At 38.7% G+C, this 13,392-nt stretch overlaps 4 protein-coding genes across 4 annotated transcripts; 2 read left to right on the top strand and 2 right to left on the bottom strand.

Moving 5' to 3' along the window:
- Positions 1-1,042: 1,042 nt before the first annotated feature.
- On the top strand, positions 1,043-2,745 carry VTP21DRAFT_8217 (uncharacterized protein; the record flags this gene model as incomplete). Its single annotated transcript, XM_069399044.1, has 6 exons — positions 1,043-1,136; positions 1,228-1,304; positions 1,373-1,619; positions 1,730-1,843; positions 1,995-2,347; positions 2,434-2,745. 6 exons carry the CDS (start codon positions 1,043-1,045, stop codon positions 2,743-2,745), a joined length of 1,197 nt encoding a protein of 398 aa, XP_069245777.1.
- Positions 2,746-3,807: 1,062 nt separating this feature from the next.
- On the bottom strand, positions 3,808-4,512 carry VTP21DRAFT_8216 (uncharacterized protein; the record flags this gene model as incomplete). Its single annotated transcript, XM_069399043.1, has 1 exon — positions 3,808-4,512. The coding sequence occupies one exon, from the start codon at positions 4,510-4,512 to the stop codon at positions 3,808-3,810; it is 705 nt and encodes a 234-aa protein (XP_069245776.1).
- Positions 4,513-6,413: 1,901 nt separating this feature from the next.
- On the top strand, positions 6,414-7,690 carry VTP21DRAFT_8215 (uncharacterized protein; the record flags this gene model as incomplete). Its single annotated transcript, XM_069399042.1, has 3 exons — positions 6,414-6,483; positions 6,528-6,674; positions 6,744-7,690. The coding sequence occupies 3 exons, from the start codon at positions 6,414-6,416 to the stop codon at positions 7,688-7,690; spliced, it is 1,164 nt and encodes a 387-aa protein (XP_069245775.1).
- A 617-nt stretch (positions 7,691-8,307) lies between these two features.
- Positions 8,308-10,465, bottom strand: VTP21DRAFT_8214 (uncharacterized protein; the record flags this gene model as incomplete). Its single annotated transcript, XM_069399041.1, has 6 exons — positions 8,308-8,408; positions 8,496-8,819; positions 8,881-9,172; positions 9,234-9,821; positions 9,879-10,140; positions 10,230-10,465. The coding sequence occupies 6 exons, from the start codon at positions 10,463-10,465 to the stop codon at positions 8,308-8,310; spliced, it is 1,803 nt and encodes a 600-aa protein (XP_069245774.1).
- Positions 10,466-13,392: the final 2,927 nt, after the last annotated feature.

Below are 13,392 nucleotides of genomic sequence, written 5' to 3'. Positions count from 1 at the left end.
GCTAAACTTAATGTTTTGAACAAGCTCCATAAATGGCTGTTGAATACAACATTCTCAAGAGCATAGATAAGATAGGCATTTCATTGACTCAAAATAATGTTACAAATTGCTATTCGAAGGAACCTAGGAAACTTAATATGAATCTGCAGCGAAGCTTCCTCATTCTTGGAAAACTTTCGCGAAGTGGTGGCTTGGAATATCTAGCGGAAAATTGATCCGATATTCTTTCAATTTCACTGAACTCGCAATCCTTCTGTCCACAATCCAAGTTACAGTAGCGCCGATGCCTGTATCAAGAGAAATAATCGCACGCTCCTAGGATAATGGCACAACTGATAATCACACACCTCAGTTGCCCTCCTGATATCCAGTGAAACTGGAGCGTATTGTCTGCAGCAGTCGGGATGAGGTGGACCTTCGTACAAGAGCTCGGGGCCACCCGTACGAGCACAAAGTTCCCGCTCGCTTTGAATTTTGCCAACACTCACACCGAATCCTAATTAGAGTTATACTTTGAGTCGCACTTTAGGGTGCCTATACCCTTTGTTCACAATCTAACCTGTGACAACGGGTAGAAGCGTGGATTCTTTGTATAAAGCTGGCTTCATTGTTCATGTTGATGGCAATACTAATATTGGGGAACGAAAGACAGAGTATGCCACTAATATTGGAATTGCATCGGGATTTCATCTATTTCTTCAAGCGCTCTGCAACCTAGAGTTTAAATTTATATTGAGACGAGTGGCTGGATTTATTGCTCTATTACAGTTGAGACATATCAGAAAATGCTCAGTTTCCATATCGAGGTCCTTACGTTGGATGTTTTGTTTGACAAGGGAGATGTAAGGCGAAACGTAAGATCCAGCTAAAACGCGTTGGCCACTTTAATTCTTTAATAAATAGGGCAGTGAGAGGTATGGCGATAGATAGCGCAGTTTTTTGAAATTGGGAGCGAAGTAGTGACTTTGTAAAAAGACTACGTCAAATTCCTGGTCTCACTAAGTGCACATTTAAACAGTTCTCTATTAGAATTTTCATCACCATGGCTACTTTTAAGAACAATGCTGCTATTTACGACTCGGTCAAACATTATTATGGAAAAGTTCTCGAATCGACTAAGGATCTTAAAACCAGTGGTATTTTCTTTTTCATTCACTATATCTTATCTGCGTTCCGGATATTTCATTTTGAAATTACATCACCATCCTGATCATTTATATCTTATAGCTTGTTCACCTTCTTCTGCTCCCCACCCTATTGTGAAGGATATCATCCGCCAAATTCCGCATCAAGTCATTGAGAAAGTATGTAGTGCCACCTACTGGGAACTCTGCTATGCTCTAAGATTCATGTTGCATTCTATTTTCAATAGTTTTATGGGTGTGGCAACCCGATCCCGATGGGGATTGAAGGAAAGAGAGTTCTAGATTTGGGATCTGGCAGTGGACGCGACTGTTATATTGCTGCTGCATTGGTTGGAACTTCCGGCAGTGTGATTGGTATTGACATGACCGATGAACAGATTAAAACAGCCCGTGATAATATAACGAAATATGCCGAGGTATTGGGGTATAAGCCTAATATGAAATTCTTGGTTGGATATATCGAGTTTTTACGAGGTAGGTTGAGCAGGTAGAAGAAAAGAAAAATTCAGAGAAACCAACTGCACCAGAACAAGTCGGAGTATATGGCTTCTACCCATACATCGCTGACATTTGATTTCTTTTAGAAGCGGGAATCGAGAAGGAGTCAGTGGATTTGTGTATTTCGAATTGTGTGTTAAACCTCTCGCCGAACAAAGAACTGGTTTTGCGTGGTGTATATGACGCTTTAGCGGTGGGTGGTAAGTCTTCGCATCTCATCAACCACTTCTAAACATCTGGTGGTTTCTCCCCGATTTCGATCTTACCCATCGACATGCTCAGATGTGACCGACAGTGGAACATTAAATTAAGCCTGCAGATTTCCTAACTCATATACTATCTATTGCTTAGGTGAGATGTATTTCTCAGATATCTATGCTGATCGTCGCCTGCCTAATGAGATACGTGCCCACCCAGTTCTGTTGGGCGAGTGTATTGGCGGAGCATTGTATGTAGAAGATTTCCGTCGTCTATGCCAAAAGATAGGGTTTGTGGAACCACGCGAGGTCAACTCATTTCGCGTTGATGTCCATGAGGCAGATCTCTTAGCTCTCGTTGGCGACGCCAAGTTCTACTCGATCACTTACCGCCTCTTTAAGCTACCAGCTCTTGTTGAGCTAGAAGATAGAGAGGAAAACTACGGTCAAACGGCGATTTATTTAGGCACCATTAAAGGACATGAGGACGAATACGTGCTTGATTATGTGAGTATTGGGCCAATGCGATATTGTTTTCATCTGTGAAAATTTATATGCTAATATTTTCATCTTGGTGCTCTTATCTTAAACAGCAAAATTCATTCATAATGGGACAACGTACTCCTATAAGTGGAAATACCGCTGTCATTTTGACCAGCTCATGGCTACAAAACCACTTCAAAGTTCTGGGAGATCGCGATCAACACCATGGTCTCTTTTATAAAGATGCGAAATCACTATCGACACGTACATCCGTAGCGGCTTTCGATTGTTGCAACGCTAGTAATATTCCTACGGAGAAACCAAATTGCCTCCTTTCCGTCGTAGATACCCAGACTGCTAAACTCTCTGGATGTTGTGGCAATGCTGGAGCGGGTTCTAGTTCTTTTCGTAACAGGTGCTGAGTAATAATTATACCCTCTTTGAACATCATGATTACTAGATTATAATTTCAAGATATCTGTATCTATTTATATTTATGAATACATGAATTTAATCTTAGAAAAGCGGCGGGCATTCTTAGATTCAAATATTAACAGAATTTTATAGGTTAACAAATAGAATGTGCAACAGGGATTTTGTTTACGGACTATTGTACTGATACCGATTTTAGTTTATGACCTAAACAACATTCCAAATCATATACAGACCTGGTGTATAATATAATTAAAATAGACTAAATTTCTTTAACCGCTCCTAATAGCTCCTTCGCTTAAGTTGTGTGTTTGACACAAGAGGAACACCGGACGGATGATTCGAATAGAAATATCCACGACAATACTACAGCAATAAGATGTATTCTAGCCCCAATATATAAAAAAATATATCGAACTTGTGGGATCAAGATTAATCAGGATCAATTATTGAAGGCTAAAATGCATCGGTGGGGATGATTTGGGAAGCGGATAGAATTTTCTGTTAAAAGAAGTATAAAAAAGAAAACTTGAAACGAATGCATATGTTTTTCTGAAGGAAAGCGATGCAAGAATACTAAAAACTGAAAACTAAGTGTGATATTTGAATTTCATGTACGTGTATTTTAGACAATTAGCGATAATCAAATATTTCCTGACCTTGAGAGTTAATGCGTTGCGCAATACAAGCTGCTAACCTTGCTGAAAATATTATTTAACTTATATACCTTAATGTTTATTAAAGACTCTCTTCAATGTTACCATCTATTTGACAAGGCCCTCTGAAACTAGTGTACTCATAACAAATTTTGTTTGAAGGAATTGCAATTAAAATGGTTTTCAATCATGGACTATGAATCCATATTTCACATATATTGCTCCCATACGATTCAGATATATTCACAGTATTCTATAAAAGATTATATATTTTATTGCTAACTCTGAAACATATGTGCACATTAAAGAAACAGTTAAGGTTCTGCTAAAGAGATGTCGGTCTATGGGTTTGAAGTATCCTCTACATTAAACCTGTCACGATTAAATGGTTCGTACTCAGGAGGGGATCAAGGACTTCAACTCTTCAAGCGAAACATGGCCCAAAAATTGACCACTGGTAGTGGCCGGGTGTTGATCTTCGATCGCGTGCGCGAAAATGACGGCCTTGTCCTTAGCCATCTTCTCCCTGAGCTTTTGAATGTTCGGGAAATCCTTTTTGATGTCGATTAGACCGAGATCTTCACCCCACCGTGAGATACCATAGAGATAGGCATCAGCAACTGTTGGTCCATCCGCCACCAACCACTCACGTCCCTCGAGTATGGATTCAATGCGCGCATAACCTCTGGTAACTCTCTCAAGAGCCTTGGCTTTAATACCTTCATGAGCAGATGGGTCATCTGATGCCTTATGGGGAGCGAAAAGCGGAACCCATGAGGGGTGGAAGCTGGCATGGAGGAAAGAAAGAACGTAGTTGAGTTGGTCAAACTCCTTGGTGCCTTGCTTGAAGCCCAATTTCTTAGTTAAATCTAGGGCGGCCAGGTGATGTAGGATGGCGAAACTCTCGTTCAGGACATCTTTATCCTTTGTTAGCAGAGCGGGGGTTTGACGCGAGGGGTTCACACGAACGTAGGTTTCCTCATTCGGATCAACGGGCATCTCAATACGGCAAAGACGATAGGGTACATTTAGCCACTCAAGGGCAACGATGGATCCAAAGGAGCAACCATGAGGGACACCGTAGAAAAGCACTGGTTCCATGTTTATCGTGTTTTGTGGTTTAGAAATTATGGTGGGAGAAAATATAAATTTGCAGATCAAGCCTTTGTATGGGTTGATGATTTCTTTACAATACTGCCCGTTTTATACCTACATGTCTGCGGCTTAGCGATTAGTCATATGTGGATTTTCGGTCAACTGGGTTGATATTATAAACGATTACTAATTTTATTCTTCGAAAATTTTTGAATAATGGGTTACAAGTATATGATTAGAAAGCGCTGGCAAATTTTTATTAATCTTACAGGCAGAATCATGATGAGCTATCGTTTCACACACTTCAGTTAAAATGAAGAATATGGTTCTACTAAATAATATTTAATATAAAAATTCAGTTATTCCGTATTGTTCATAATTATATTATGGCAGTCGGAAAACTTTAGCATTGAAATTTTATTTTATATAGCATTTACAACAGCATAACTCTACTTAATGAAATTCCTGAAAATAGCTCGTGGAATAAATTCAGTCTTTGATAGCGTATATCACGACAAAGGCAAAAGTAGTACTACTTTTGCCATTGTCTTGATATTATGATCTGAGATTCAATCCAAAAGAATGATGCAGGTATAACGAATATTTGTGCACCCCTATGAGCACACGTCAGCAATTTCAAACACCCTTTCGGAACACATTGCTCTTTTGATAATTTTTCAACGAGGCTTGTTAATTTAATAGCTAGGATTTTCCCAGATTGTGAAAGTAGACGATTTCTCATGGAAAGCCATCAAACATCAGGTTAGATTTATCAATAACAATCCACTCTTATATTTCGAGTAAATGGAACACTTTACAACTAACAATCTCTTTGCCGAGATACTGGTGCAAAAGCGTTCGAAATTTTTGCTAGGTACAACTTTACACACGTTAAAAGTCATATTTAGTATCATAGACTGGGGTTTAAGGTTTGGTTACACACAACACGCAATTGATAATATCTGAGTGTTTAAAGTTCCGATAATGGGTGTTAAAACCAAAGGTTTTAAAACCACTACCTTCTGCTCAATCTCTTGGCATATCTTAGCAATGGATTAGGAAAAAATAGTCCATTAGCGTAAAATTAATAATTATAAGAAAATAATCCCCAGAATAGTAAGTTTTTCCCTCGTCTTAGAAGAAATTCTGGTTAGCTGAGTTTCTTCAGGTGAAGCGTTAATGTTCTAAGGTCATTATGGAAACTCCTATCCTTAGCCCAGCGAAAAAATCGATAGGGTCTTATGGCAATATTCTATAGACTCATATTTCCCGTATTATAAATTGTTTGTTTTGTCAATTATTTTTTTGAGAGCATCGCATCAGATCTAATCTCACTCTGCATTAGATTCCATTATTTTTAGCCCTGAGTTACCAATGAACCAAAGTTTTGATGCAGAAGCATTCAAAACTTAAACTAATAAAAGTGAAATATATGATCAAGTTAAAACTTTAGATCGGGCTTAAACCGGCTTCAATATAACTAGGAGTAGATGGAAGAAGTCAAGCGCGTTTCCTTTTTTGTTGAAAATTTAATTTGTGTACATATGCTTCTTAACCCTAGGAATATATGTTATTCCAAATATAATAGGGGACAAAGGATTATTATTTTCCCATTATTCATAGACTCTCCTGGAGCATTTTCGTTTTTTTTACACCTTTGAGCATTCCAATATTTGAATTCTCGAGCGACTTAATTTGTTTATGTTTTTTTCGTCTTCAATTTCACTACCAGAATAGTACCCTTTCTTGGTCATAAATACTATATATAACACACAAGAGATAGTGCTGTATAGAACAGTTTATCTATATATATTTACTGAAATTGCTTTTGAAATATCGCTCTGTTATACTATATTACTGATTCTTATATTATAACTCGCTCCCTGCGAAGAAAAATAGTGGTAAAAATGGGTAGTGACTTTTACAATGATGCGAACATCAAATCAATATCAACCTATGGGATTGTGTTACTGTTGAGTATAGTGGTCCGGATACTAATATATCGAACCTTTCGGTCGCAGATGTCCTGAAATTAAAAGTAAGTAGCGTTGACCTAGAAAGGGGAATAGAGGACGAGGAGAATGCCTTTTTTGTTGCAGATCTAGGAGAAACATATCGTTTAGATAGGCTTTGGAAGGAGAAGTTACCACGTATTGATCCATTCTTTGGTAATTAGTTAGAAGTTATCAAAAAGTATTATTTACTTCATGCTAATGCACAGCCTCACCTTCATGTAGCAGTCAAAGTTAATCCTGATCCCATGGTACTCCGGTTGCTAGCCACACTAGGTAATGGCTTTGATTGCGCAAGTAAGGATGAAATCCAGAAAGTACTGGATTTAGGCGTCGATCCATCTCGCATCATTTACGCGAATCCATGCAAACAGGCATCCTACATTCGCTACGCTGCTAGAGTCCGAATAAAAATGTTGATCTTTGATAATTTGGATGAATTGCTGAAAATCGCGCGCTATCATCCACGAGCAGAGCTCTTACTGCGCATCCTAATAGATGATTCCAAATCCAAGTACAAATTGGGAAAAAAATTTGGAGCACCTCTGGATTCCACCCAGGCTCTGCTTAGGTCGGCTAAAGAGTTGGGGTTGTCCGTGGTTGGTGTTTGTTTTCATGTTGGGAGCGACTGCCACGATTCGAATGCTTTTGTTGATGCTGTTAAGTCTGCACGAGAGGTTTTTGATCAGGCTCTCGCTCTTGGTTTCCAGATGTCTCTACTTGATGTTGGTGGGGGATTTCCTAATGCACGCGTTGGTGAGGGGTCCTTTGTATTCAATGAAATTGCAAACGTGCTAAAAACTTCGGTTGAGGAATATTTCCCATCGCCTGTGCGTGTGATCGCTGAGCCAGGAAGATATTATGTTTCCTCTGCGTTTACTTTGGCCACCTCTATAATTGCTCGTCGTACAACCCAAGACGACGAGATGCGGTATTTATATTATATTAATGATGGCACGTATGGAAATCTATGGGCCTTGAGATACGACGAGGTAATGATTCCTCGTGTACTTCAGATTGGTAAAGAGTTCGTGTATAATGCCCAGTCTGAGAAGGAGCTTGGCATTGAGTACAGTTGTAGTGTGTGGGGACCTACCTGTGATTCGGTAGATTGTGTTATCCAAAAATGCCTCCTACCTCTTCTTAATGTGGGCGACTGGTTATATTATTAAGATATGGGAGCATATACAATATGCGGCTCAACTACATTCAGCGGGTTTCAAAAAAGCAAAGTTCTCTATACCTGCACCGGGCCGCAAATTCGGTTTTTAAACCGTTATAATAGCGATTGGAGGATAGATCGATGGAGTTACTTAGTGAACCTGTATCTTCTCGCTAAGTCTTAAATTGGAATGTATATCCAAGATAGATGATTGCCCTATAGGGTTAAGAGCTTATCTTATTGGGATTTCTTTTCCATTTTGGCATATTTAGGTGCACAAATGCGAATAAACTAAAGCCTATTTACTCTTAGTAGCACTCCTGGTACTCTAAGCTAATCTAGTTCTCTTAGAAGAGCGTAGATAAAGCTTCTAATCCATTACTCTTCAGTTGAAGGGATATATAAATTTGTGTCTCACGCCAATCTATTCATTTCTCCTCTTATATTGAGAAATCTTCATATGCTTGTTGGGTGATAGTTTGGCCATATTATTAATCTATTTGTAAATATTTTCAAAAGATTATCAAATGGTCCCATTTACAATTACAAAGAAATTAAATAATCGTATTATCTATAAAAGTAAATATTGTATGCATTAAAAGGGAGAAGGGTGATCGAGGTGATAGTCTATTCGTTTTGTGGTTCATCTTTTTTAATTCGGAAAAGGCGCCTAATAATATTCCACTCAGAGTTGCCCTCGTCTTTTCTCAGCTTTTGCGGGGGGCTCCCTAAAAGAATAGCAATAATGAGTATGAGAGGGTTGTTGGATATTGATCAAGAGACTACAATAACTGCTTCTGTTTTCCACAACTTACCTAAGTTCTCTTTCAGCAGATAACGCTCCATGGGGAGGCACAATAAAATAACTAATGCCGACCCCACGGTGGCGAGTATTGCCAATACTCGCATAGCGTCCACATATGCTTGAATAATGATAGACTTCAGATTTCCGTCCAACTCGAGAATATAGGTGACGGAATTTTGAGCATTAGTGACGACATCCTCTGGGGTGCCAGGTGGAACGGCCGCAAGAATGCTATTCTTAATGGTCGCAAGCCAGATACCGCCAAAGATGGACGTCCCAAAAGTGCTGCCAATTAGCCTGAAGAAAGTCAGTAGAGTAGTTGTGATGGCAATATCTGGTGAGGAAAAACATATTAATTTGTGAGTATGCTAGGAAAAGCGCCTGTATCGAATCACCTTTTTGTTCGGTAGCTGCCTGAATCCCCAGCAACAACACAATGGTGAAGGATCCTCCTCCTAGACCCAGAATGGCTTGATAGGCAACAATTTCTGCTGCATGCGAATATTGATTCATGAGGATAGTAAGACCCAATCCAAGGGTATATATGGACAAACAGACAAAGATATAGAGACGGTACTCGCGGGTTACAGCAACGACGATCCCAATGATAATGCTACTGAGAACTGCTGTGGCATTATATGCGAGACGCTGAACACCAGCGACCGTGGGAGTATATGACTTGGCAATCTAAAGTGGTCGGATTTAGGTTGATTGTGCTCTTGAGAGGGTTAAAAAATTTGCTTAGTACCTGGAAATAAATCGGAAGGAAATAGAAAAGCCCCATTGATGTAAATGCGAACAAAAAGCCTGCGGCATAACCACACCAGGCGTTACGAATTCGGAAGAGCCTTAGCGGTAAAATTGGGTCTTTGGCAAACTTATGCTCTATCCACAGGAAGATTAGCCCTAGGACCACTCCAACCACTAGAAGCACGATAATAGTAGGAGAATCCCATGGGTAGGTGGTTCCACCCCAATTCAGGCCCAATAAAAGGCAGATGGTTGATGCAGCAAGGAAAATGTTTCCCACCCAATCGAACTCCGTCAAGTCTTTCCACTGTAATTTGGGAGTGTCGCGTTTCACATCAATGAGGAAATAAGTTGCAATGAGAATCAAACCACAAATTGGGAGTTGAAGGTAAAAGCACCATTGCCATGCTCCTTTATCGACTAATGCGCCACCAATAACGGGCCCAATTCCAACGGTGATAATGTAAACAATTTCAAAATAGCTCAACCATTTGCCGCGATGCAGGAGGGGGAATAAATCCGAGATAATAATTTGAACGTTGACATCAATACCTGTACCTCCGAGGGCATTAATGCTTCTACCCACCTATGTAAACGAATATTAACTCGGGTTCAGAGAAACAAAAGAATGTCACAAGCTTACAATAAGCATGTCCATATTCTCACTCTTGCCGGATATTGCTGTGCCAATAATGAAGAAGACAAGTGAAACTAGAAAGGTCTCTTTTCTTCCCACTCGATCCGACATCTTCGAGTATAAAGGCTGCGAAGCAGTCAATACTAGGAATGTGGACGTCCCGAGAATTCCCATCTGAGATGCAGCATTGAATTCACTAGCAATATTAGGTAGAACAGCCGAGAAAACATACTCGTCGAGACTTCTCATGAAAATCACAAGACAGAGACTATTATAATAAAGGAAGCCATTTCAATTAAGAGTTCAGACTCTCTTTTAAATTATTGGAGAAAATGAAGAACGCAATATTTAAAATACCAGATGTATGCCAGTAGTGTTTTAGTGGAGAGGCGAAAAGGCACTTCCTCGCCTGCATTTGCGTCGTTTTTACCAGCAGAGTGAAGTTCGATGTCCTCACCACCTTTCTCCAGCTGAGTTGACGAGTTTTCGTGGAGGTCAGCCTGTTCATCGCCATAATTCTGTAATTGTGCCGGCTTTTTACTGTCGTATTCTGGGGGGAGCGTATCAGATTTATCGTGCTTATTCTCCTCCATTCCCTAAGTTTTTTACGGCCTATAGCAATGTAAGTAGATAACTAACGAAAACGGTGGGAAAAAATCCAAGTGGCATCAACACATAGCAGAACAAACCTGCTGTGCAAAGCTAGTTAAGATATAGTGTTTGGGAAAACATCGGCCCACTTTTATTATTTTAACCTTGTAACGCTTAGCCGCCTTAATAGGGAAACATCAACACCACGTAATTATGAAGATTGCTTCTCAGCTATTTATATTTGATCTCAGTTTACCTTCGGGAAATAGTTAAGGGAGATCCCGAAACTGATAAGCCAAGTAGAATATAGCAATTCAAGTTCTTTTTCAGAATCTGATGAGATCCAAAGTTGGCCGGATAGCTCCGCCCTTGCTAGATCTGCTCGAATGAAAATCCTTTCAAATAGGGCCATTTGGAACTGCTCCAGCCAGCTGGTGCTGTATCAGCAAAACAGAAGTAAGATTATATAGAAATGTGCTTGTATAAACACTTATTTTCAACTAACATGTAAATATGATCTTTCTTTTTTTTTCATAAAAATTGAATACGGTTCCCCTAATTCACTAGAGATTATTTGATGAGCAAGTTTTTGTTCGGTAAGCCAATTCTTTTTGGCAGTTTTCGCAACTTGGATAAGCTTCATTCAACTGTCAAGCTCAGACCGCTTCTTAATCTGACGGATCGATAGAGATGTAATTTTAATCATACGTGAATATCCCTGTCCGAACTAGCAAAGTATCGAGCAAAATTGCGACATCGAGATTTATCACGATTGAATCAGGGCGGAATTCATGCAAGCTATTCAGCTGAATGGAGAGTGTTATAAGAGCAATCCTTGAGCGCAGTTGAGTTTTTGTAATTAGATCCGATAAGGAGAAATGTTAAGCGTGCTATTGAATTGGATAAAGCGGGTCAAATATCTGCAAGTCTGGCAGAGAATTTAATTAATAAATGAGGCGATGATAACTTGGCATAAAGATTCAAGAAAAGTGTAAACCGAATGAGAAAGAATATTTTTATCCATGATCGCGTAACTTCTCAATGAGTTGTTCTGTGATAAGTTCCGAGGAACTGAAAGTCAAAGTTCTGCTGCGCCTTTTTTTCTCTCTCTATCTTTCTTATTTGTATTTCGTCGGAGTTTGGAAATATAGGTGGCTTAATTAAAACTTTGTTTAATAGTTTCCAGATTATTCGCTGCATTATTAGAATTACGGTCATAGAAATTTATAGTGTAGGGAAATAATATAACTCAGTAATCTAATTGATATTATGATATATCTATCTGATTCACTCTCCTTTACATCTATTTTCTGAGATTTGATCCAGCGACGCTTCATTTTGTTTAAAATACAAATAATATTTCAATGAAATCCTAACGCGATTTATGTTTTATTAACACGCGCGAATACCCAAATTCATAATTTATCTTCTATTTTCTCTCTGTTATAACTAATTTAAATGACATTATTTGGACATATTCTCTTGCTTAAGTAATGGAGGATATAAAAAAGTAAAACATCCAACAGCCAAAACGAAATACAATGAGAAATAAATAAGATAAAATATACAAATAAATCAAATGTCTATGCCCACCATATTTTCCGCGTTTCTTACTATCATTAAATAACCTTTTCCAGATTTAATTTTAGAAGATGAAAATTATGTTATGTAATTTACACAAAATTCAACTCGTAGATGGTTCGAGTAAAGAAACTCGAGGTGAAATACACGAGCAATTACATAAACCTTCTCAATATTCACTCGTGCTTAATTGAGTCTTTCAGCGTACTCATCCGAGAAAAACTCAATGGACAGTATAAGTTTTGGCTTACGCAATCATCTGGCTGTGCCTTGAACAAAAGATGAACTTACATCAGGAGAGAGAGCTATAAATGGGCCAAAAATTGCATTCTCTAAAAACGTTACTTAGACAAAGATGTTAGTGTTGATTTTTCTCGTAGCATTTTGCTCGTTGGCAAGTGCTGGTAACCCAATTGACCTGCTTTCTGGATACAATTATACCGGTACTCGCTTTTGGGTGGGCGATTATCGTGATAATAGATGCCAAATAATTAATAAGAAGGAGGTTTACAATAATGTCAGGTCGATACATTACAAGATCCCGTACTCACCTACACTCCAACTGTTTAAGGACGATCATTGCAGAATATTAGTAGCAAGTGTCAACAAAGGTTATGAGAAGTTCTATTTTCCTTATATTAAGAGTGTTAAATATGTTCATCGTATAAGCCGAGACGAGTGACTATTGTATTGAGTCTAAATGCCGATTGTTTCGAATTTAACCAATAAAGTGTCGCGAATTTTTCTGTATTCTTAAGTTAGGCTGATAGATATGTTTGTTGTACTTAAGAAAGTAGAAAAATTCGAGATAAATATTTAATCTATCGCTAGGAAAATATTTTGATTCAGCTACTAGTTTGTAGAAATTCTTGGTGAACTATTATAATTTGCAAACTTCGTACCCAACTCTTGCAGATTCACTATCAACCAAAAATCTTTAAATAACCGTATGGGCCGCGGGGTTCTGGTAGTTATCAAATGCATTGGGCAGCTATGAGAGCTAATGGTAACGGTGGTTCGTGGACATGTTATTTCGGCAATCATACTCCGGCGTAAAACAATTTCTAAATGTTTTAGGCATCTAGTAGAGCACAGAGGTGGATACTCACAGGTCCGATAACAGAGATTGATATAATATGGGAAATTTAGCCACAGACTCGGTCAATGCAGTGTATTATTATTTCAAACTGTATAATACAAGGATAATTTGATTATCCACTCATTGATCAGAGGTGACACGTGAAATAAAAGCCGTTGTGGCAAGCGTAATAATCCATTTTCTTGCGACCATCCAGCAAGCTCACATTTGACTGCGCCACTTTATTACTCAACAAGCAAAATATAAGAG

The sequence above is a fragment of the Calcarisporiella thermophila genome, assembly GCF_041956535.1.
Source record: "Calcarisporiella thermophila strain CBS 279.70 unplaced genomic scaffold VTP21scaffold_39, whole genome shotgun sequence".
NCBI classification, from domain to species: Eukaryota; Fungi; Calcarisporiellomycota; class Calcarisporiellomycetes; order Calcarisporiellales; family Calcarisporiellaceae; genus Calcarisporiella; species Calcarisporiella thermophila.
This window is presented reverse-complemented; position numbering and strand designations above follow the sequence as displayed.